General features: G+C 43.7%; 2 protein-coding genes across 2 annotated transcripts in view; both read left to right on the forward strand.

Moving 5' to 3' along the window:
- The first annotated feature begins 417 nt into the window (after positions 1-417).
- SLC7A3 (solute carrier family 7 member 3) lies at positions 418-5,643 on the forward strand. Its single transcript, XM_059050401.2, has 12 exons — positions 418-537; positions 1,554-1,957; positions 2,286-2,444; positions 2,607-2,784; positions 2,980-3,092; positions 3,218-3,440; positions 3,634-3,773; positions 3,868-3,970; positions 4,216-4,382; positions 4,547-4,713; positions 5,041-5,149; positions 5,287-5,643. The coding sequence occupies exons 2-12, from the start codon at positions 1,588-1,590 to the stop codon at positions 5,415-5,417; spliced, it is 1,860 nt and encodes a 619-aa protein (XP_058906384.1). The 5' UTR covers positions 418-537; positions 1,554-1,587; the 3' UTR covers positions 5,418-5,643.
- Positions 5,644-12,424: 6,781 nt separating this feature from the next.
- The window catches only part of TEX11 (testis expressed 11), a 376,012-nt gene continuing 363,726 nt past the window's right edge, over positions 12,425-24,710 (forward strand). The window contains exons 1-3 of the mRNA XM_059050388.2: positions 12,425-12,469; positions 15,799-15,982; positions 16,455-16,512. Of these exons, the coding sequence (XP_058906371.1) occupies positions 16,476-16,512 (37 nt within the window). The 5' untranslated portion in view covers positions 12,425-12,469; positions 15,799-15,982; positions 16,455-16,475. The remainder of the gene's footprint in view (positions 12,470-15,798; positions 15,983-16,454; positions 16,513-24,710) is intronic.

Raw genomic sequence — 24,710 nt, forward strand, 5'->3', positions numbered from 1 at the left:
ATCACCGATTCTGACTATCAAGGCACAAAGGTAGAAAATCCCCTGGGGTTTCAGGCCAGGAAGCCTCTTATTGTCCGGCTCTGACGCTGAGCGAGGAGAATGGGAAAAGGCTGCCCTCCCCCCTTTCTCGCTCCCTGCCACGCTGGTCTTGCTTTTGCAAGTGGGAAGCAATGTCAGGCCCCACAGAATCCCTTTTGCAAAGCTGGAGAGAGAGAGAGAGAGAGAGAGAGAGAGGGTGTGTGTGGGGGGGCGGCGAGAGAGAGAGAGAGAGAGAGAGAGGAGAGAGAGAGTGTGTGTGTGTGTGTGTGTGTGTTGTGTAGCGAGGAGGATAGCGAGGAAGATTGGGGGTGGGATTCCATGACGTTACCGGCTCCGCCTCCCGGTGTATAAAAGGGCCGCTTGGCGCGCAACGACCCCAATAGCAGCTTTGAAGCCTGAGCAACCGAACTCGGCAGCCCCAACCCAACTCGGCTGAACTCAGCCTCACCGAACCCTATCCGAGACGCTCCGCCGCCCTGGGCTTGCAACAGCTCCCCGGTAAGCGTTGGGGGCCGACACGTGTGTCAGAGGGGGCGGGCGAGGGTCTGGGCACACCTAGGATTCTCTGGCAACCATGGCATGCAGTTGCATCAACACGGCCGTGACCTGTTGCTGGCGAGACCCCAGCCCTGGGAGCCAAGGCTCCCATTTCCACCTCAGCCTCAGACCTTTTCTAGATGGGGGCATAAGAAACTGGGAGCTGAGTCGCGGGGCATAGGGCGGAACCCCTCCTCTCGGGTGTGAGCAATTTCTGGCTGCTCAGGGGCCCCTCTCGGGGGGCGTCTCCAAATCTTTAGATGTCGAAACCCCGCCTCACTGTTGATGCTTGCTGGTCAGCCTTGCGGGGCGGGAGGAAGTGGAAGTGGGGGAACATTTGCTTACCCCCCTGGGCGATGGCAGTGCCAGTTACACAGTGTGGGCTTGGAGAGGAGGGATGGAACTGAGTCGGTGCTCACTTTTGATCTGTAGCCGAGGTCGGTCCCCCCTCCCTCCGGGAGATCTAGGAACCTTGCTTAATTTGAAGCCCTGGGGGCGAGCGCCGTAAAGGAATGTGGGTATTGGGTGTGAGAAGGGGGTTCTCCCCAGAGCTGCAGGCCTTTCCTGGGTTGAGTTCTGTTTAATCCCCAAAGAGCCACACGCCAGGGAACGGACACAATCGAGCTTCTCTGGCTCCTGGGTTGGGGTCTAGGATAAACGCTATAGTTTCCCCAGCAAAGAAAGAAGAGACTAATATTGATTGAGCACCTACTAGGTGCCAGGCCGCTGAACTATAGGGAGCTTTCACATGCCTTTTCTGAAATTAGTCCTTCCACAAACCTGTGAGGTATTGTTATTCCTACTTGCATATGAAGAAACTGAGGTTAGAGGAAAAGTGACTTGCCTTTGTCCCTTCAACATCCTCCTCCCTTCCCCCCCCCCAGCTCCTTTACTTGGTGGAGTGGGTATTGTAATTCACTCTTCCAGCTTAGGGATAATGAGCCCTATTGAAGGTCTTTTGTCTTGTTTTTCACCAGATCCTTCCTAGCTTCCTCTTCAATTCCAGCTAGAATGCTGTGGCAGGCGCTTTGCAGATTTGGTCAAAAGCTGGTACGCAGACGTACACTGGAGCCAGGCATGGCTGAGACTCGCCTTGCTAGATGCCTGACCACTCTGGATTTAGTGGCCCTAGGTGTGGGCAGCACATTGGGTGCAGGCGTGTATGTCCTGGCTGGCGAGGTGGCCAAAGATAAAGCCGGACCATCCATTGTGATCTGCTTTTTGGTGGCCGCCCTATCTTCTATGTTGGCTGGGCTGTGCTATGCAGAGTTTGGTGCTCGGGTTCCCCGTACTGGTTCTGCGTATCTCTACAGCTATGTCACTGTGGGTGAACTCTGGGCCTTCACCACTGGCTGGAACCTCATCCTCTCCTATGTCATCGGTGAGATGGTGGGGCAGGGGGGAACTGCACAGCCAATGAAGGGGCATGGAGTCAGGAAATCTGGGTGGAATGGTGAAGTGAGGTGTTCATCATTCGCAGGACTTAAATATCCATAAATGTGTGTATTTGTTGGGGGGCTGGGAGGGTTGAAGGTGTGGAGAAATTGTTTGTTCTACTTACCTCTGTCTTGGTGTCCTTAATTGACTGGCTTTGGTTCTTAAAAGGTAAGAATAGGTGAAAATAGCAGGTATTCTTGTGAGACTGGTCTGGGGGAGGGAGGAGAGGAGAGAGGAAACTTGACCCCGTGTTTCTGCCTCTGGTCCACCAGGTACAGCCAGTGTGGCCCGGGCCTGGAGCTCAGCTTTTGACAACCTGATTGGGAACCACATCTCTCAGACTCTGCAGGAGAGCATCTCACTGCACGTTCCCCATGTCCTCGCAGAATATCCAGACTTTTTTGCTATGGGCCTTGTGTTGTTGCTCACCGGTGAGGCAAGGGACAAGGGACAGTCACGGGGGTGGGGCTAGTGGGGACTAGGCCTGGGAGCTTGTGGAGGTGAGAGCAGTGAGAAAGAAGAAGCTGGGAAGGAAAGGTCTGCACACAGAGGCAAGGAAACAAAGCTTGGACTGAGGCCTTTCTTTCCCACAGGATTGCTGGCCCTGGGGGCTAGTGAGTCAGCCCTGGTTACCAAAGTGTTCACGGTGGTGAATCTTTTGGTTCTCGGTTTTGTCATCATCTCTGGCTTCATTCAGGGAGATCTGCACAACTGGAAGCTCACAGAAGAGGACTACAAACTGGCCGTGGCTGGACTCAATGACACCTATAGGTTAGGAGATTCAGGAGCTGCAGAGCTGGGAGCATGACAGAACAGAGGGATCTGCACTGAGGGATTCCGGATTGGCAGTGGGGAGGAATGGGAGCCTAGGCCTTGAAGACCCAGCTAAATAGTTGGGCCTTAGAGAAAAGGAACAAGAGTTGGCTGAACATGCTCTTACCTTTTCTATCCCTTCTTTCACTTTAGCTTGGGCCCTCTGGGCTCTGGAGGGTTTGTGCCTTTCGGCTTCGAAGGGATTCTCCGTGGAGCAGCGACCTGTTTCTATGCATTTGTTGGTTTCGACTGTATTGCTACCACTGGTAACACAGTCATTCCGTTCTGTCTGGGGCTTGGGCATCTGTGTGTGCTCAGGTGGCGTGCGGGTTGGAGTGGTAGAGGAGCGAGCCTGCTTCTCTGATTCAGAACCTTGTGCCCCTTCCTGCAGGGGAAGAGGCCCAGAATCCCCAGCGTTCCATCCCCACAGGCATTGTGATTTCACTCTTCGTCTGCTTTTTGGCCTATTCTGGTGTCTCTTCGGCACTCACACTCATGATGCCTTACTACCAGCTTCAACCCGAGAGCCCTTTGCCTGAGGCCTTTCTCTATTCTGGATGGGCCCCTGCCCGCTATGTTGTAGCCATCGGATCCCTGTGTGCTCTTTCTACCAGGTCAGTGTCAAACGTTTGTTCTCCTGTGCTGTCAGAGTCTCAGGTGATAGCACTCCACACCAGAGAATACCCCTTAAAAGGCCCTTAAGAAATCCCTAAAACGGCCGTGAGCAGAAGGTGGAGACTCCTTAAGCTCACAGTCTTGAGGAGAGAGATGCCCAGTCAACACCGCTCTGGGCGTACTTCTCTCCAGCCTCTTGGGCTCTATGTTCCCCATGCCTCGGGTGATCTACGCGATGGCAGAGGATGGCCTCCTGTTTCGTGTCCTTGCCCGGATCTACACCGGCACACACACCCCCATCGTGGCCACTGTGGTCTCTGGCATTATCGCAGGTGAAAACTCGTCTTTGCCCTTCCCCTCGTTGTTTCACCAACTCTGTTCACTTGGCTTTTGCCTTCGCTCATGTTTTCTGCCCATCAATTTCAGCATTCATGGCATTCCTCTTTGAACTCACTGATCTGGTGGACCTCATGTCAATTGGGACCCTGCTTGCTTACTCCCTGGTGGCTATTTGTGTTCTCATCCTCAGGTGAGACTCCTTTCCTCTGCATACTGTGGTTTGGGTTTTGATTCTGAGATGAGGAGTGATGGGGATCTGCTCCTCCTTCCTCCTCTTCTTTCATCATCCTGACTTTCCGTGAGGAATATGGATATCCCTCCCTGCCAAAAAGAGTGGCTACCCTTAATGGTGATGAGGAAGGTTAAGCTGCCTGGGAGAAGATGGTATAGTGGTTAAGGGATGTTCTTAATACTGCCATCTTCCTCTTGTCTCAGGTATCAGCCTGACCAGGAGATGAGGAATGAGGAAGGTGAAGTGGAGTTGCAGGAGGAGAAGATCCATGAAGCAGAGAAGCTGACCCTACAGGGACTATTTTGTCCACTCAACTCCATCCCCACTCCACTCTCTGGCCAAGTTGTCTATGTTTGTTCCTCACTGCTTGGTGAGCATTGGCATTTTTCTCTTGGGTCAGCACGATGGGAAGGAGGGGAGTGTGTGGCATTTGGTGGCTGAGAGAGGGTGACCCTCCTTGGAATGGGGTGCCTAATGTCTTAATATGTTGCTCTCAAGAACTGGTTTTGATGTTTCTCAACTTGATCCTTGAAGCTCTACTGCTGAGTGTCCTTTGCCTGGTGCTGGCCCAGTGGTCCACTCCACTGCTTTCTGGAGACCCAGTGTGGACTGCAGTGTTTGTGCTACTCCTGATGCTTATTACTGGGATCACTGGAGTCATCTGGAGACAGCCACAGAGCTCCACTCCACTTCACTTTAAGGTAAATGACCTTTCTCCCCTCCACCAACCCATCTTGGAAGAACAGGTTCCAGATACCTTGCAGTCTCATACATATTCTTTCATCGGACAAGAAGGGAAAGAGATAGGAGATACCTAGGCCAAAGATGTCTTCTCTGGCCCTTCCTGTTCCATTTCCACAAATTCTGCATATTCTTGGAGTCCCATATGAGGTACACTACATGAATGGACACTGAAATACACAGCATGAGTAGGAGTCGGACTCTCCCTTTCCTGGCTTGAGTAGGTTAGGGATCTCTTTCTATATCACCCTGTGGTCTGTACAAAGAAGATTTTGCTTTGTTCCCAGGTACCTGCTTTGCCTCTCCTCCCATTAATGAGCATCTTTGTGAATATTTACCTTATGATGCAGATGACAGCTGGCACCTGGGCCCGATTTGGGGTCTGGATGCTGATTGGTAGGTATCCACTTGGGAAGAGTAGGCCTCTCGGGTCTCCTTTCCCGCCTCCTTTCCCTCTTGGTCTCGAGTAGGAGCCCTATTAAGCCTTTACAGGCCACTATTTTCCCTACCTCACAGCTACCTTTCCCTACTAGGGTTTGCTATCTACTTCGGCTATGGGATGCAGCACAGCCTGGAAGAGGTTAAGAGTGACCAACCCCCACTCAAGTCTAGGGCCAAAACTGTAGACCTGGATCTCAGCAGTGCCTGTACACATTCGATTTGACATCATCATACCTGAATGCTGTCTGTTCTCCCTGCACAATAATGGAGAGTACTCCTGACCACACAGAGAGCTAGGCTTCCAATGGGATGTTGGTGGGGGAACACAGATAGAGCTCTGTATTTATTGTGGAGTGAAGGATGTGTCTTCTCTTTCTTGTCTTTTTTTTCCACTCGTCTACTTTTTAACTGTATCTGTAGCTGCTTACTGGCTTTTAAAAATTATTATTAAAAGAAACTAGAAATAGAAACTATGTCTTGTTCTTTGCTTGCTAGAGATGATACGGAGCCTGACTTTCAGTGTGGAGAGCTTCAGATAAGTGTCCTTTGTTTGCTCCCGTCACCACAATAGTATCTGCTGTGCCTGTGTGTGCTTCTTGTTGGCTTGGGGTTTGAGTAGGGTGGTGTAAGTAGCCATCAAGTCTAGTCACACTTCAAGGAACGATCTTGAGATATGTTTTCCCCTTGCTACACAAAAGGTTAGGTTCTGAATAAGTGGACAGCAACACTCGTCTCTGGGATTTGGGGGTGGACTCTGATCTCAACACTGGCATTGGTCAGGGCCTACACTGAGACCATTGTCTTCTGTTCCACCCCTTCTAGTTGGACCAGTCCCAGACTCCTATGACTGCCTGGACAACAGAAATTTTGGCTGTGGTGTTTAGTACTTCTGGGAAGGGGTGGACAATAGGAGAGGATGGGTAAAGGACTGTGTATATGTATAGCTACTGGTTGTTGTAAGGAAACAGAAGTTAGAGCTGCTCAGACCAAGAACTATTCATTCCTCCATTTACTCAACAAACATATGAGGAGCTCCTGTAAAATGCTAGGCCGGTGCTGGGTGGTGGGGATACAAACATGAATAAAACATAGTCCCTGCCCTCAAGGAACTCACGATCTAGTGGGGGAGACAAGCAGGTAAACAGGAAACAATGCGATTTGTCCCAGGGCAGGGGTAAGTGCCGAGAGCTTCAGAGGCACAAAGAAGGATGTGCTTGACCTGAGTGCACCCTGCGGCTTGTGGGATCTTAGTTCCCCGACCAGGCATTAAACCTGGGCCCTCGGCAGTGAAAGCACGGAGTCCTAACCACTGGACTGCCAGCAAATTCCCTTGAGTAGGTGTTTATGAAGTGGACTGAGGGAAGGTCTTATCTGCCAGTGAACAGTGCACAAAGCTGTGGAAATGTGAAAAGGCGTACTGTATTGGGGGTATGACATAGTTTAATGTGGGTGGAGGGCAGCATATATGGGGTTGTGGTGAAAGGTAAGAAACCACAGGAATGGCCTTGTATACCCTACCTAGGAATTCAGATGTTATCTTAAAATGGTGTGTGTGTGTGTGTGTGTAGTGGGGGAGGGGATGTTGTCATTGAATGATTCCAAGCAAAAGGGGTGGTTGGATTTATTAGTCTGGCAGCAACAAGGAGGATGGCTTGGAATAGGGTGGGGGAAGTTAGAGCAGTGTGATAATAGCTGTCATTTATTCAGTATTTATTTTATGCCAGATACTGTGCATACAATCTCTTTTTAGTTCTTGCAATGACCCAATGAAGTAGAAGTTATGGTAATTATTTTTTACAGATGAGGAAACAGGTTTGGGGTAAGAGATATGCTGTAGGTCACATAACTTGGAGTGATCAGGGCTGGGATATGCACCCAGTTCTGACTCTGCAGCCTGTGCTCTTTAACCACTGTGCGACATTGCTAGCAATAATTAGTTAGGAGAGCATCATAGTCATTTGGGCAAAATATTTCAGGATTTTTGGTCATTTGGATGTCAGAGGTAAGAAAGAAGTGGACGACTTAGATTTCTGGGTGAACTTTCTGGGTGAATGATAAAGTTATTAGCCAAGATGGGGAGCGTAAGAGGAAGAGCATATCTGGGGAAAGATAAATTCAGTTCCAGATATGCTGAGTTTATGAACATGTACATGAGTTTAGCTTCATATAGGTGAAGATACATAATCACCCATTGGAGCATGGAGCTAGGCTAGAGGTCTAGGCTAGAGTTATAGATTTAGGAATCATCAACTCAGAGGGCAAATGAGTATGTAATGGAAGCTGTGTGTGGGGCTAAAGATTGCCTTGGGGCAAAATAAATTCTGAAGCACAAATGATATCATTTCCTTTATGTACAAAGAACTCATAAAAAATAAGAAAGATGAATAACTTGATAGAAAAATGAGTACAGGATATAGTGTTCAGAAAAAGAATATAAGATACCAACAAATATAAAAAAAGATACTCAATCTCACTCAACAAGAAATGCAAATTAAAACAACCATGAGAATTCAGTTCTTACCTTCCAGACTGGCAAAACAAGTATCGATGACAAGGCATTGGCAAAAGTGAGGGTAAAGAGGCAGTCTTACGCATGATGGGGATATACATTCTTGTGACTTTTGCAGAGGGTAATTTGATGATACCAGAATTAACACATTCTTTTTGATCTGACAATTTCATTTATAGGAATTAAAAATTTACGTATATGAGGATATTTACAGTAACATTATTCATAATAGCGTAAAACTTGGAAGCTACCTGATGTGCACCGGCCAGGAACTAGTTAAGTTATATTTATTCAGTGGAAGACATACAGCCATTTAAAAGACGAGATCTTGCTTTCCTGGATATAAAAGCTCATTATAAATCTAGGTTAAATACAACAACATGGCATTTACTCAAAAAAAGAAAAGAAAATATAGAATTATATGTGCCAAGAGCTGATATGGAAAGAGCTCCAAGTCACACTTTAAGTACAGACAAAACAAAACAGAACAAAAACCCCAAGGTGCAGAATATTTGTGTGAAAGAGCAAGAGGATGCATTTATACCTGTTTCTTTTTTCTGAAAAAATTAACCAGAAACATCTGGTTTCTCCTCTGTACTTTTTCAGTTTTTCACCAGGTACAAACACTTTTATTTTTTAAAAAATTAAAAAGAAAATATTTTTTTGGCTGCATGTATGGGATTTTAGTTCCCCGTCCAGGGATTCAACATGCGTCCCCTGTGGTGGAAGCGTAGAGTCTTAACCACTGGACTGCCAGGGAAGTCCCCAAACATTAGTTTTAAAATTCCTTAAAAAATCATTATGATAGTAAAAGATTGGAGTAACTCTAACATTGAAGTGATACAGGAAGAGAAGGACTCAGTGTAGGAGTAGGTGGAGACAGGAGAGTGAGGTGGAAGTCTAGGGAGGAAGGGACCTCTCAGGAGCAGTCAACAATGGCAAATGCTGCCTAGAGAGCAGAGTTAAATAAGATGAGGACAGAAAGGGTTCATTGGTTTTGTCAGTTAGTAGGTAATTGATCATTTCAAGAGCAGTTTCTGTCAGATGGTGGGGGCGGGGGACTGCAGTGGATTGTGAATGGAGGGCGAGGAAGAGGACCTGGGCTATAGGCGAGCATTTCAGGGCACTGCTGGAGGGAGCTGAAGGAGAGGTTTAGGTTTTTTGTTTTGTTTTGTTTCAAGATGGGCAATTCTTGCATTTACATGCTTAAAGGAGATTGTTAGTGGAGAGAGCGATAAATCCTGGCACTACTGTTTAAATAAATCTTTTGTGAAGGAAGGAGTAGTTCTTTGATTTTGGTGCTCTAGGTCTTTTTTCATTCAGTGCTGTTTCCCAGACCTCAGACAGGTAAGTATAACCTTCATGAAGTTTTCTCTTTTTGTGTAATTCCTGTACTATTGAAAAAAACACACCAATTTTTAAGCTTAAATACACTTCTTTAAAAAAGAAAACATTTTACCACTATCATAAGTGGAAAACAAAGTATTTTCCTAATACACATTAAAATATCCAACTATTAAAAAATGTTTGGCTGTGCACCACCTAAAATAATCACATACACCATATTTTGGAAACAGTTAACACAGTGAATAATATCTCCGTAGGACACTATGCTTGAAGCTGGAGTAGAAAATTGCTTTAGGCATGGTCTAATCTTGATCTCCTCAAGGAGCCAGAGATAAAAATTGGCCCAAATAAGTACAGACACAAAGTGGGAAATAATAGGTATCCTAAGAGAGGTCTGAATGAAGTACCATGGGAATTCACATGAAGGAGTTCTGTGAAGTCTTCATGGAAGCTGAGGCTTTTAAGCTGTGCTTTAAAGGATGGGTAAAATATGTAATTTCAGATATGGTGGGAGAGCATTTCGGGAAGAGGGAACCTTGTGCACAAAGGCAAGAAATGGGAAAGTTTATAATTCAGTTTGCCCAGAGCCTAGGATTTTGAAGTGGTGAAGTGGAAAAAGAGGGCAGGAAAGGCAGATTCCAATCACTCTTGAACTCAATTCCAGGGCCTGCAAGTAAAGGGCAGGAAGTGTGTGGATGAGAGTGTTATACTATGTGAAGGAGAGAGTGGGTCTGTGATTTGTTTCAATGAATTAACCTCAGCTACCTACTCATATGGTTATACCCTAGATTTTGCCAGAATGTCACCTCTGAAACCACTATTTCAAACATCAAATTCTCTGTCTATGTCACCTCTGAAATTACTATTTCAAACATCAAATTCTCTGTCTACATCTTCCCAACAAGCTCCAGCTCATTTGCTCAAGTAACCCCACTGCAACAATTCTTTGACCTCTTGAATCGTCCAATTCACTACTCCTCTGCTCCCCAGATACACCTTCTCTGTGTTTATCAGTTTCCTCCAATCTTTTGCTTGTTCCCTTTACCACTTAAATTTCTGAATTTATTATCATTATCACTCTTGCCAGTATCTTCACCTCACTAGGCAATACTCCAGAGTCCTCTCCACCCCACCCGGAGGAATCCAAACATCTTCTCCATACTTTCACCTGTGTAGCTCAGGATTGTTGGCGGCAATCACACAGCTGGGCAGGTTAATGATCATCAACCTTGACCAGGCCCTCAAAGGATTTCTGCCGGAAATCATCTTTTTCTCTCTGATTCCCCTGCTCTCTGAAACAACTGTTTCTTACCTTCCTCACATTCTTCAAATCTCTCCCTCCTACTCTCTGCTGTTGACTTTGCCTCATACTTTATTGCAAAAATGCATGCCCATCAGATAAAAACTCCCTCATCTTCCTGTGGATTTTTCTTTTAATGGAAATAGCTTTTCTTTTTTTTCCCTAATGATAAAAATGTGTTCACTGTAGGACATTGAAAAACTGAAAGATATAAAGAAGAAAGTAAAGATTCTCCCAAATCCCAACACTCAAAGATAAACATTGTTAATATTTTGGTAAATACTCTTCCAGACATTTTCATTCAAATATGCATACATACATGTTTATCTTTTCTGCGAGACCTTTTCAGTTTACGTATTAGTGGGATTGGTTGGTTGCTGTAGCCACTTCTGTCTCTTCCCATTCACACCCAGGTGGAAACCATCCCAATATTTTTCTTAAAGTGAAGTATACAGTTGATTTACAATGTTCTTTTAGTTTCAGCTGTACAGCATAGTGATTCAGCTTTGTTGCAGATTCTTTTCCATTTATAGGTTATTATAAGATATTGGCTGTAATTCCCTGTGCTATACAGTAAATGCTTGTTGCTTATCTGTTGTATGTGTAGTAGTTGGAATTCCCTGTAGTTTTTTTAGTCACTCAAATCTATAAAATTACACTTTTTAAAAATTAGTTAATTAGGCTTCCCTAGTGGCGCAGTGGTTGAGAGTCCGCCTGCCGATGCAGGGGACACGGGTTCGTGCCCTGGTCCGGGAAGATCCCACATGCCGCCAGAGCGGCTGGGCCCGTGAGCCATGGCCGCTGAGCCTGCGCGTCCGGAGCCTGTGCTCCGCAACGGGAGAGGCCACAACAGTGAGAGGCCCGCGTACCGCAAAAAAAAAAAAAAAAAAGTTAATTAATTGATTTTTATTTTTGGCTGCATTGGGTCTTCATTGCTGTGTGTGGGCTTTCTCTAGTTGTGGCAAGCAGGGGCTTCTCACTGCGGTGGCTTTTCTTGTTGCGGAGCATGGGCTCTAGGTGCGTGGGCTTCAGTAGTTGTGGCATGCAGTCTCAGTAATTGTGGCACACGGGCTTAGTTGCTCCGCGGCATGTGGGATCTTCCCGGACCAGGGCCCCAACCTGTGTCCCCTGCATTGGCAGGTGGATTCTTAACCACTGTGCCACCAGGTAAGTCCCTACACCTTTTTGAGCAGTTGGTAACTTTTTTCTTTTTTTAAACTCAACGGTAGGATATAGGCATTTCCCAAGTTTTATACCTCTACGTTGTTTTCACAGCAATGTTTTTAAAGGCTGTATAAGTATGCCACTATATGGTACTAATGTACACTAGGTTGTATAAATAGTCCACATTTAACTAGGTGAACACATAAGAGATTTACAACGCCTCAGTGAACATTTCTGTTAATCTATCTTTGCAAAATTTTCCAATTTCTTCTTTAGGAAAATTCCTAGAAGAGGAATTGTTAGGAAATGGTACACACATTTAAGACTTTGATACCAATTGCCAAACTGCCCTCCAGAAAATTTGCAGTAATTTGTACTCCTAACCAACAGTGCACAAGAGTGCCTGTTTTGTGCATCTTGTCAATTTGAGGTTTTGTTAAGCTTTTTAACCTTTGCCAATCTGATAAATGAAAAAAATTCACCTCGCTTTATTATTTGCATTTCTTTGATTACTGATGGGGTTGAACATCTCTTCATGTGTTTATTGGCTATTTATGTTTCTTCCTGTGCAAATTGTCTGATCATGTCCTTCGCTGATTTATGTGCTAGACTATTTGTTTTTTTAATTTTAAGAGCTCTTACTGTTTATCTGTTACATATGTTGAAAAAATCTTTTTCTAATCTGTGGTTAGTCTTTCAACCTTGCTTATAGTACCATTCAGAAGATTTTAATTTTCTTTTTCAGTATGCGGGCCTCTCACTGTTGTGGCCTCTCCCGTCGTGGTGCACAGGCTCCGGACGCGCAGGCTCAACAGCCATGGCTCACGGGCCTAGCTGCTCCGCGGCATGTGGGATCTTCCCGGACCGGGGCACGGACCCGTGTCCCCTGCATTGGCAGGCGGATTCTCAACCACTGCACCACCAGGGAAGCCCAGAAGATTTTAATTTTTATGTGGTAAAACTTATCATTATTTTTCCTTTTGATTCTGGTTTCAGGTCACGTCTAGATCTTTTCATGTTTATAAAATACTCACCCAAACTTCCTTTAGAAATTTTATGATTCAATTTAATCTTTGATGAATCCAGAATTCATTTTGGTATATGAAGTAAGGCAGGGATCTGGTTTTATTTATTTTTTTTAAATGGCTATCCAGTTGTTTCAATACTTTTTCCAGACCAGCTCTTTTCTCCACTGATTTGAATCATTTCTATATATACTTGGGCCTGTTTCTGAACTCTATTTTGTTCCATTTATCTGTCTGCATGCACTATTACCATACAGTTGTATTTACGGTAGTTTTAATATCTGGTAGAACAAGCCCCTGTCCCTTACTTTATTATTACTTTTGTTTTTAGAATTTTCCAGACTATAATTGCATATTTACTCTGGAGGTGTTTTTCTTCTTTTAACAAGGTGTAATGCTACCTTCTGCACTACTTTGCATTCTCCGTTGCTTACTCTCTTTTAATCCAGTCTATTAATGAGAGTCTTAATAAGTGCTCATTAGAGTCCAAGCTGTTCACCTGCCTTATGTAACAATCTTAGAGTCCAAGCTGTTCACCTGCCTTATGTAACAATCTCTTTCAACATTTCTGCACTAAGTTGTTAAAGGGTTGCAGTGGAAAATTTATAGTTTATTCTAGGGGTAAGGTAAGATAATTTACAGCATGTTGAGTGCTGCCTAATGGTATTTTACTACTCACTCTTGCACGTCCTCCCCAATATGTACCTGCTTCTTTTATGATCTCTTTTCCTCTTCTCTCTCTCTTTGACTTTTTTTTTTCTGTCTCTTAATTCTCATTTACTTGTAACATCTAGAGAGGCCATCTAGATCAAAACCAAAAACATTGGGGCTACCCATACAACATAAGGGTTTTTCACCCTTTCTGCATATTTTCCTTTATTCCACTGGCCCTTTCAGTGTAGTGGTTCCAGCTCAGTAAGTAGCCCTGAATTTGGAGTCTTATTTATAGTCAGTATTAATCAACAGTCATTTGATTCCTGTATGCCTGATATAATCTTGGATAATATAATATCCATTCTACTACAGACATTATTAATCACTAAGAGCTCTAAAAGGACCCCTGTGGGCTTGAGAGCTGAGGTCTAATTATTGTCCTGTTTCTCCATCTGTTCATCCATGAACAAAGGAGTTATGCTAGAGCCAGGAGCTTGGGTGGAATGATAGAAGTTGGGAGCCCTTAACTGCCAACCAGGAAATGGGGAGTGATAATGGGAACTAACATTCTTTAAGTACCTACCATATGCCAGCCACTGTTCTACATGCTTTATGTACACTATTCCATTGATCCAGAAGCCTAGAATTACTTTTATTCCCATATTACAGATGAGGAAATTGAGGCACTGAGATTCTAAGTAGCTAGAGCCCTCTCATGCTGTATGTAGTGCGTGAGGATTGGGTCAATTATGGGATACCACCAGACTTCTTCCCCTAATTTAGCAATCTAGGATTGTGAAATATATATTAAGTTGCAGGATTTAATAGAGGAGGATCCAAAAGAAAAGTAGTTAATAGCAGTACTTCCTGTTTTCCCCCTTTTCTTCACTATACTATCTGATCTAGATGCAGAAAATTTTGAAGAGGGAAAAGAAATTATTTTTAGAAATCCCATCTTTTTTTTTTTTTTTTGCGGTACGCGGGCCTCTCACTGTTGTGGCCTCTCCCGTTGTGGAGCACAGGCTCCGGACGCGCAGGCTCAGTGGCCATGGCTCACGGGCCCAGCGGCTCCGCGGCATGTGGGATCTTCCCAGACCAGGGCACGAACCTGTGTCCCCTCCATCGGGAGGTGGATTCTCAACTACTGCGCCACCAGGGAAGCCCCAGAAATCCCATCTTTTCCACGATAAATAACGACTGACTCTGAGACTCTCAGGGTCAGGAGGCAACTCTGTTAGTGTTCCCAGACTTGAAGCCACAATCTCTTCTCTTCATTTTGTTAGCCAGCTCCACATCTGGCTTGACTGAGGTGCACAAGGCTTAAAAGAGGGGTATGTGAGGGAAGGGGTGGGAGGCTTGTTAATGCTTTGATTTGGCATGTCCCCAAATTTGGAGGCCTCATGCCTTAACATGGCTGTCTCTGAGTTGAGATTTCAGTAGAGGCCAACTCCTTGGTTGCAAGCATCACTCGTAGATTTAGCTGAAATCAAACATGTTCACATATATATATTCCACACCATCCCTGAAACCATTTATTTGGAGTTGGGTAGGACCCCTGCCCTTGCTGTGAGCCTGCAGGGGAGTCACTGGGTAGTTTCCTTCAGATTTGACAATGGCAGAGCAGCAGAAACATGTCTTGGAACTACAGGGTTTTTCAGTCTCCTCCACTTTTAAAAATAATTAATTTATTTGTTTTTATTTTTGGCTGCGTTTGGTCTTCGTTGCTGCTCGCGAGCTTTCTCTGGTTGCAGCAAGCGGAGGCTACCCTTTGTTGCTGTGCATGGGCTTCTCATTGTAGTGGCTTCTCTTGTTGTGGAGCATGGGCTCTAGGTGCGTGGGCTTCAGTCGTTGTGGCTCTCCGACTCTAGAGTGAAGGCTCAGTAGCTGTGTTGCATGGGCTTAGTTTCTCTGAGGCATGTGGGATCTTCCCAGACCAGGGCTCGCAAGGGCTCGAACATGTGGATTCTTTTTTTAAAAAATAAATTTTATTTATTTATTTATGGCTATGTTCGGTCTTCGTTGCTGTGTGTGGGCTTTCTCTAGCTGCGGTGAGTGGTGGCTACTCTTCATTGCGGTGTGTGGGCTTCTCACTGCGATGGCTTTTTAAAAATTGTGGAACATGGGCTCTAGGTGCAGGGGCTTCAGTAGTTGTGGCTCACGGGCTCTTAAGAGTGTGGACTTCAGTAGTTGCGGCTCATGGGCTCTTAAGAGTGCAGGCTGAGCAGTTGTGGCGCACGGGCTTAGTTGCTCCGCGGCATGTGAGATCTTCCCAGACCAGAGCTCAAACCCATGTCCCCTGCAGTGGCAGGCGGATTCTTAACCACTGTGCCACCAGGGAAGCGCTCCTCAACTTCTTATATTTCTGACCTTTGCACTCTTGAATAACCAGTGGGCAACATTGTTTACTTTCCGTTCCTTCCTCCCTTCCTCCCTCACTCGTTCCCTCTGTCCCTTTTCTTTTTTTCTTTCGAAGGCCTGCTCTCCTCTTTCCTGTAACCCTCGCCATCTGTACTTTTCCCGCAGTAACTGCAGTATGTTTCAGTATTGCACTATATTCCCGCACTTTCATTGATTCTCACCCTGGCCCTCTGAACTGCATCCACAGAACTTCACGCCTGGACTGTGCCCAGAAACTCAGGCTTCGAGATGAAGGGAAAACGTCAGTTGGGAGAGGCCTTTCATTGACATCACTATGGGGGGAGGAGCTTTCCAAGCGTCTTCACTGGCACTATAGACTTGGTTTGCGCAGGGAGCACTGCGGCATCGGCTGCCCTGGCGGAGGTGTATAGGTTAGTTGTTTCTAACTAGCAAGGAGATGCGGTCGTTAGGTCAAAACTTTTTAAAGTGGCCCTGAGGCAGTGATTTTGAACTATGGAGCTGACTCTCTGGTGAAGGAAGACGGGGAAAGACAGGGTTTCGGGACTTGGATGAAGTATGGGGAGTGATGCGGCGTGGGGGCGGGGGACAGTGGGGAAGGGCGGTCAGTGATTGGATGCTTAGAACATATGTGCGTCGGGGTCAGGGGATTTTGAACCAATTAGGCGGATTGTCCTTAGAAAAGAAGTCCGACGAAAATTTCCTTCAGGCTGGGTTCCCGTCGCCGGACAGCCTGCTGCTGCGTCTCATTAACTTTTTCTGGGTTTTAAAATTTCCTCAGCATTTTTTTTGGGGGTAACAACTAACAGGAAACATTTGAAAAGAAATTTATTGAGAAGCTGGAGAATAAAGGACAGAATATTAAAATATTTTCTTATTTCGTAGGCCTGAACCAGAGATTTTAAAATGGACGCCGTTGATTTTCGTCTCATGGACTTTAAAGGTATTTAGCTTTGCACTAGAAAATGTCAAACTGTTCGCTACCTTATCTAAGATCTTCTGAATGTACTCTGTTTCCTAATTTTATCTCTTTGGCCTATCCACAGCTCCAAGTTTTCTCATTTAGGTATCGGAAAACAATGTTGATGTTTAAGACACCAGAACCCTTTTATAAACTAGCATAGGGAAATAGTATTCACAATTCACAGCTTGTTTTCTCAGGATTTTTGTGGCATGCATAATAACAGTGGTTTAATCTGAAATAGAAATCTACTGCGTTAAAAGTACATTAAAAATTATGGCTAGGACATCCCTGGTGGCGCAGTGATTGAGAGGCCGCCTGCCGATTCAGGGGACACGGGTTTGTGCCCCGGTCCGGAAAGATCCCACATACCGTGGAGCGGCTGGGCCCGTGAGCCATGGCCGCTGATCCTGCGCATCCGGAGCCTGTGCTCCGCAGCGGGAGAGGTCACAACAGTGAGGCCCGCGTACCGCAAAAAAAATTAAAAAAAATTACAACTAGATCCTGAAGTGCCTTTCCATAATCATCAGTTAAAAATAAATTATAGCCTGTGTAGTTTTAGGTTTAAGAGCATTTTTCTGTATCTTAATTCTTTTGAAAATTGGTACTCTATGGATAATATTTGTGGGAGTTCTTAGTAAACAGAAGCAATTCGATTGACTAGAATACCAGATTCCTCAACCATGCCAGATACGGGAGAGTTCACCATACTTCTTTTTTTCTGGGGACATGATTAGACCTGTGGTACATTCGCATTCACGTTCATATAATAATGAAATATGTTGTAACCAGGGTGGCTACAAATCTATGATTTAAAAAAGTTTAGGTCAGTATTTTGTTAATGCTTGTCATTTTAAAACAACAACAAAGCCCACTACCACCTACCTGAAGTTTTAATTTAGGATATGCTATCTTAAAGATATAAGTATTAAATAGGGATTGTGACTTTTAAGGATATTGTATTTGAGACCTGGCATTTACATAAATATTTGAAGCACACAGAAAAGTAAGGAGAATAATATAATGAACGCCTGTAAAACTACCACTAAGTTTTGTTGAATCTTCACATTTTGTCATATGCTTCAGATACTTCACTGTTCCAAAGAATGAAAAGATTGAGGTGCCTGTTTTTCATCATTTGAAATAGTACATAAATTGTATCATTTTTGTATAGTTTTTTTTTCCTGCAGCTTGTATTTTTTTGCTCAGTATTATGTTTTGGATATTTACCCATATGGATATTTTAGCTCTAGTTCATTTATTTACATCAGTGACTAGTAATAATACATTGAATATAAGTGTACCACAATTTATTTATCTAATCTCAACAGCATTACAACATTGTGTTTTGTAGTGTTTATTAGGAGCTTTCAAAAATTTTTGACCACCACCTATGGCAAGGAAATATTATATTTCACATCACATCCCAGTATCAAAAGTTTAATGAAATCATTTTACCCTTATTACATCACACTATAATATTTCCTATTCTATGCTTTTTCATTTACAAAATGTTGGTTATGACTCACTAAATTAATTTATTTCTTGAGCACTAGTGGGTGAGGCTCTAGGGCAATGCTGTAAAATTGAAACACAGTGCAAAGATAAATAATTTTATATTTCCTAGTACCACATTAAAAAAGGTTAAACAGATGAAATTAATTTTAACAGTACATATTATTTAGCTCAGTATATCCAAAATGTTATCATATCAACATGTAATTGATATAAAAATTATTAATGATATTTACATTCTTTTTTCTGTACAAAGTCTTTGAAGTTTGGTATGTATTTTATAGTTAAAGCATATCTCATTTTGGACTTGCCACATTTCAAGTGCTCAGTAGTCACATGTGGCTAGTGGCTACTCTATGGTGGCAGTGCTATTCTGGGGTGTACATTAAGAAGTTGCACTGCTGGGTCAAAAGCTACAAGCATGTTTAACTTAACAAATATTGCCAAATTGCTGTCCACAGTAATTTTAACAATTTATACTCCCTCTTCTTTTCTCTTTCCCTATATTATTGCTAGTATTTGGTATTGCCAGACTAGAAATTGTGCATGAGTGAAGGGTTTTAAAAATTAATTAATTAATTAATTAAGTTTTGGCTGCCTTGGGTCTTCATTGCTGTGCAACAGCTTTCTCTAGTTGCGGCGAATGGGGACGGATCTTTGTTGTGGTGTGCAGGCTTCTTATTGCGGTGGCTTCTCTTGTTCCGGAGCATGGGCTCTAGTGTGTGGGCTTCAGTAGTATGGCACGTGGGCTCAGTAGTTGTGGCGCATGGGCTCTAGAGCACAGGCTCAGTAGTTGTGGTGTGTGGGCTTAGTTGCTCTGCGGCATGTGGGATCTTCCCGGACCAGGGATTGAACCTGTGTCCCCTGCATCGGCAGGCGGATGCTTAACCACTGCGCCACCAGGGAAGTCTGGTGGTGTTGTTTTTAATTAACATTTTATCTTGGGGTAATTTTTTTTTTTTTTTTAATTTTTTATTTTTGTGTGGTACGCGGGCCTCACTGTTGTGGCCTCTCCCTTGCGGAGCACAGGCTCCGGACGCGCAGGCTCAGCGGCCATGGCTCACGGGCCCAGCCGCTCCGCGGCATGTGGGATCCTCCCAGACCGGGGCACGAACCCGCGTCCCCTGCATCGGCAGGTGGACTCTCAACCACTGCGCCACCAGGGAATCCCGGGGTAATTTTAACAGTACGCGGGCGGCTCACTGTTGTGGCCTTTCCCTATTGCGGAGCACAGGCTCCAGACGCGCAGGCTCAGCGGCCATGGCTCACGGGCCCAGCCGCTCCGCGGCATGTGGGATCTTCCCAGACCCAGGCACGAACCTGTGTCCCCTGCATCGGTAGGTGGACTCTCAACCACTGCGCCACCAAGAGAAGCCCAATCTTGGGGTAATTTTAGATTTACAGAATAGTTACTGAGATAGTGCAGAGAGTTCCCAGATACCCATCAGCCAGTTCTATTTTCTCTCATGTTGTCATATTACATGGGTGTTTTAATTTACATTTCTCTGAAAATTAGTGAACTTGGATATATTTTCATAAATTTATTGACCTTTGAGTTTTCTTTTCTCTGTACACAACCTTTTCAGTCAGATTTTGTAAAAATGGACCACAAAGGGCCATGTGATGGCTTAGCTTATTTTCTTCTCAGGGGGAATTGACATAACATTCCCTCTTTTTGTACCAACAATTCCAATCAATTTCAAGGCCAAAAAGGAATACAAATTGGTGTGAGTTATACTCACTGGGTCTAAATAATTGTAACTCCTTTTCTGCATGTCAGCTTTTCAACTATTTGAAGGTAGTTATGTCCCCTGGGAAGTCTCTTCAGATTCAGCATTTTGAGTTCTTTCAGTCATTTCTCATATTACATGGTTTCTAGTCCTCTCATCATTTTGTGTGCTGTCCTCTGAACATGCTCTGTTCTTTTCATGTTATTCCTTAAAGTGTATATATATATATATACATATATATATTTCTTCCTTAAAGTATGGTACCCAGAACAGAACACAATTTTCTAGGTTTGATATGATCAGCTCAAAATAATCTTTCTCTTTAGATTTAGGAATGATCATCATTGTCTTTAGATACTGATATAGCTAAGATTGATTTTTTTTCTTTTTTTGGGTGGTGGCAGTCACACCGCACTAATGACTCGTTTTGAGCTTTTGGTCCCCAGAAGACCCTCAGTCTTATCCCAAGATAAAATGTTAATTGAAAACAACACCACCAGACTTCCCTGGTGGCGCAGTGGTTAAGCATCTGCCTGCCGATGCAGGGGACGCACGTTCAATCCCTGGTCCGGGAAGATCCCACATGCCACAGAGCAACTAAGCCTACACACCGCAACTACTGAGCCTGCGCTCTAGAGCCCGTGCGCCACAACTGCTGAGCTCACGTGCCACAACTACTGAAGCCCGCACACCTAGAGCCCATGCTCTGCAACAAGAGAAGCCACTGCAATAAGAAGCCTGCACACCACAACAAAGAGCAGCCCCCACTTGCCGCAACTAGAGAAAGCTGTTGCACAGCAATGAAGACCCAAGGCAGCCAAAACTTAATTAATTAATTTAAAAAACCCTTCACTCATGCACAATTTCTAAAGTCTGGCAACACCAAATACTAGCAATAATATAGGGAAAGAGAAAAGAGGGAGTATAAATTGTTAAAACTACTGTAGACAGCAATTTGATAATATTTAAGTTAAACATGCTTGTAGCTTTTGACCCGGCAGTGCAACTTCTTAATGTACACCCGAGAATAGCACTGCCACCATAGAGTAGCCACTAGCCACATGTGACTACTGAGCACTTGAAATGTGGCAAGTCCAAAATGAGATATGCTGTAGGTCAGGAGCAGGGCAGCATAGTGTGGCATCAAACTCCTGACTTACAGCCTCCAGGGATTTCAGCTCTGTAGTACTTTTTCTTTCTTTCTCTCTCCTCAACTTCCTCTTTCCTTTTCCTTTGCTTTTCTTATTCTTTCTTTCTTAGAAATTAACTTTATTGAGATATACTTTACATACAATAAAATAAAAATAAAATTCACACACTTTAAAAAAATTATTTATTTTTTGGCTGCATTGGGTCTTCGTTGCTGCATGCAGGCTTCCTCTAGTTGTGGCTAGCAGGGGCTACTCTTCGTTCCAGTGTGCGGGCTTCTCATTTTGGTGGCTTCTCTTGTTGTGGAGCTTGGGCTTTAGGCATATGGGCTTCAGTAGTTGCAGCATGCAGGCTCAGTAGTTGCAGCACACGGGTCCTAGAGCACACAGGCTTCAGTAGTTGTGGTGTGTGGGCTCAGAGTTGGGGTGCGCGGGCTCTAGGGTGCGTGGGCTTCAGTAGTTTTGCGCGGGCTCCGTAGTTGTGGCTTGCAGGCTCTAGAGCACGGGCTCAGAAGTTGTGGCACACAGGCTTAGTTGCTCCACGGCATGTGGGATCTTCCCGGACCAGGGATTGAACTCACGTTCCCTGCATTGGCAGGTGGATTCTTAACCACTGTGCCACCAGCGAAGTCCAAAATTCACACACTTCAAGTGTATAGGTTGATGTTTTTTTTTTTTTGGGGGGGCAAATGTAACCTGTATAACCACCATTACAATCAAGAAATAGAACATTTTCATCTCAGAGAATTCTACCATACCCCTTTGCTGTCAGTCTACCCACAGCCCTCTACCCCAGGCAACCACTGTTCTGATTTCTGTCACTGCAGATTAGTTTGTAAATGAAATCATTCAGTGTATACTCTTTTCCTATGGTGTTTTTCACTGAGCATAATTGTTTTGAGACTCATCCATATTGTTTAATATATAAGTAATTAATTCCTTATTGTTTAGTAGCATTCCACTGAATGCCTAGATCACAATTTGTTTATTCATCAGTTGATGGACATTTTTGACTATCATGACTAAAGTTGCTATGAATATTCATGTATAAGTTTTAAGTGATTTAGGTTTTCATTTATCTTGGGGAGGATATCTAGGAATGGATTTGCCGAGATGTAAAGTGCTTTTGTAACTAGGTGTTACCAGATTTTCTAGATTATTTCCTTTTTGGAGGACAGGTTTTTTTTTTTTTTTTTGGTGGTACGCGGGCCTCTCACTGCTGTGGCCTCTCCCTTCGCGGAGCACAGGCTCCGGACGCGCAGGCTCAGCGGCCATGGTTCACGGGCCCAGCCACTCCACAGCATGTGGGATCTTCCCGGACCGGGGCATGAACCCGTGTCCCCTGCATCGGCAGGCGGATTCTCAACCACTGCGCCACCAGGGAAGCCCTGGAGGACAGGTTTTGAAAGGCCCAAATTCTTAATTTAAGAAACAGTAGCATCTGGGTTGGGGGTGTTTCCTAAAACTGTCCTGCCTGATTCAGAAAGAAAAACTTCCTCATCTTGACAAGCACCAGGACCATACAAAATAGAACTTGACTTAACATGGGAATAGCAAAAAGTTGAGTGTTGTTGAATAGTTGTACCAAGATAATTCAGGCCAGTTGTCCTCCTCAACATGAGCGTTATTTCTTCTTAAAGAATGGCAACTGTTTATCAAGCTTTGGAACTCCCTTTCCTGTTGTTAATTTGAAGACAATTCTCCTTTTTCTAGATTTCTAACCTCTTTGTATTTGCTATAATATAAACATCCTTATGGTCTATTAAAATATCCAAGTTTTTACTTTATTTTTTTCTGTTAAATCTTTGATGACTGTTAAGGAAGTAGGTATTAACAATTTGTATCATTAAATCTTCAGAAGCCAGTGACAGTATATACTTTAGACCAGCTGTGTACAATAGAAATATGTGAGCTACAATGTAATTTAAAAATTTCTAGTAGCCACATTTAAAAAGCAGAGAGAAACAGGTACAATTATTTTAAATAATAATTTTGATACTATGTTTATAGCCTTACATATCCAAAATATTATTTTAACATGTAATCAATATAGAAAATTACTGAGATATTTTACATTTTTTATACTTTACATTTTTTATACTAAATCTTTGAAATCTGGTGTGTACTTTACAATTATAGCCCATCTCAATTTGGACTAACTACATTTCAAGTGCTCAGTAGTCACATGTGGCTGCCATGTTAGACTGCAGGTCTAGATTGAAAATTTTAGTAGGAACACTCACTCAAGATAATTGACTTTCATTGAATCTCAAAGGACTTTATTCATTTGAAAGCCTCCCTCAACAACTTTTTTGTATTCCTTTAAATGCCACAGTGGGATCCTCAGATTAGGAGTGATGGAATTATTAGGAAGTGTCCCAAGAGTGTGCCATGTAGCTCAGAGTCACAAGCATAGTGTCTGTATGGCCTGTGCAGAAATCTTGTTGATATACTTGTTGGAGTCACCTGGTATGCACATATTAGGTAGAAATAATATAGTTTATGAAATAAAGAGACAGTGTAACTAACAAAATGGAACTTTGTTAGTATACCATACAATGCGTTTCAAGCTCTGGCCCCTACATACCTTTCTAATGGTGTTTCCTGTAACCTTCCTTTACCCTTTTTTCCAGCCATACTTAACTACTTATGGTTATTTGAACCCATTGTGCTTTCCATATCTGCATGTTTTTCCTTCTGTTTGGTATGTTGCCTGGCAAACTCTTAAGTGATCCTTCAAGACCCACATCAAATAGCACTCAGTGAAGCCTATTCTGCCATCCCTATATCCCAACTCTAAAACGGGTAGTCACTTAATTCTTCCTTTATATTTCTGTAGCGTCTTGCACTCACAGCACTTATTATATTGTAATTTTTCTCATTTTAATTTCTCTTAATAGTGTGATCTGCTTGATGGTATAGACTGTTTCACTCATCTTTGTATTCCTAGTAAGATCCATAGTATCTGCCTAATATCAAGCATTCAATAAATGTTTGTTGTATTAACTTTTACAAGGAGAACTGTGGACACCAGCCAAAGCAGAAAGTACAGTTGTTGTGGATTTTGTTCATGCTGTACTACTAATAGCTTTGATCTTGGGCAAGTTAATTAACTTCCCTGTAGCTTATTTTAATTAATTATAAATTAGAGTGTGTTACTAGAATTTTAAGGTGACTTACAGCTCTAGAAAATTGGTTGATTGATACATGTGTATACCATACATCTTGTGTGGAGATGGTATGTAAGCTCCTCAAGGGAGGGAACTGTGTCATGTTTACATTATTCTTGGTGCTTAGCAAAATACTTAATTATCATTAAATGTTTATTGAATTAATGAATGAAATAACTCTTGTCTCTTTCATTCATATTGCCCACAAGGATAGTAACACTGTCACCAGGAATGATGCTATATATTTCTGATGATGATTTGGAAATGCACATGGTCTCAGATAAAACTTTCCCGTGTTATTCTATCACCATCAAAAGCAGTTCAGGGCTTCCCTGGTGGCACAGTGGTTGAGAGTCCGCCTGCCAATGCAGGGGACATGGGTTCGTGTCCCGGTCTGGGAGGATTCCACATGCCGTGGAGCGGCTAGGCCCGTGAGCCATGGCCGCTGAGCCTGCGTGTCCGGAGCCTGTGTTCCACAGCGGGAGAGGCCACAATAGTGAGAGGCCTGCATACCGCAAAAAAAAAAAAAAGTTCATAAGATGCTTAATTGTTCATGTCATTTTGCTTAGCAATCCTCTAAATAACTAGTGCATTCTGTTAGGAATGGAAAGGCTAAA

Source organism: Kogia breviceps, chromosome X (assembly GCF_026419965.1).
Source record: "Kogia breviceps isolate mKogBre1 chromosome X, mKogBre1 haplotype 1, whole genome shotgun sequence".
Taxonomy (NCBI): domain Eukaryota; kingdom Metazoa; phylum Chordata; class Mammalia; order Artiodactyla; family Physeteridae; genus Kogia; species Kogia breviceps.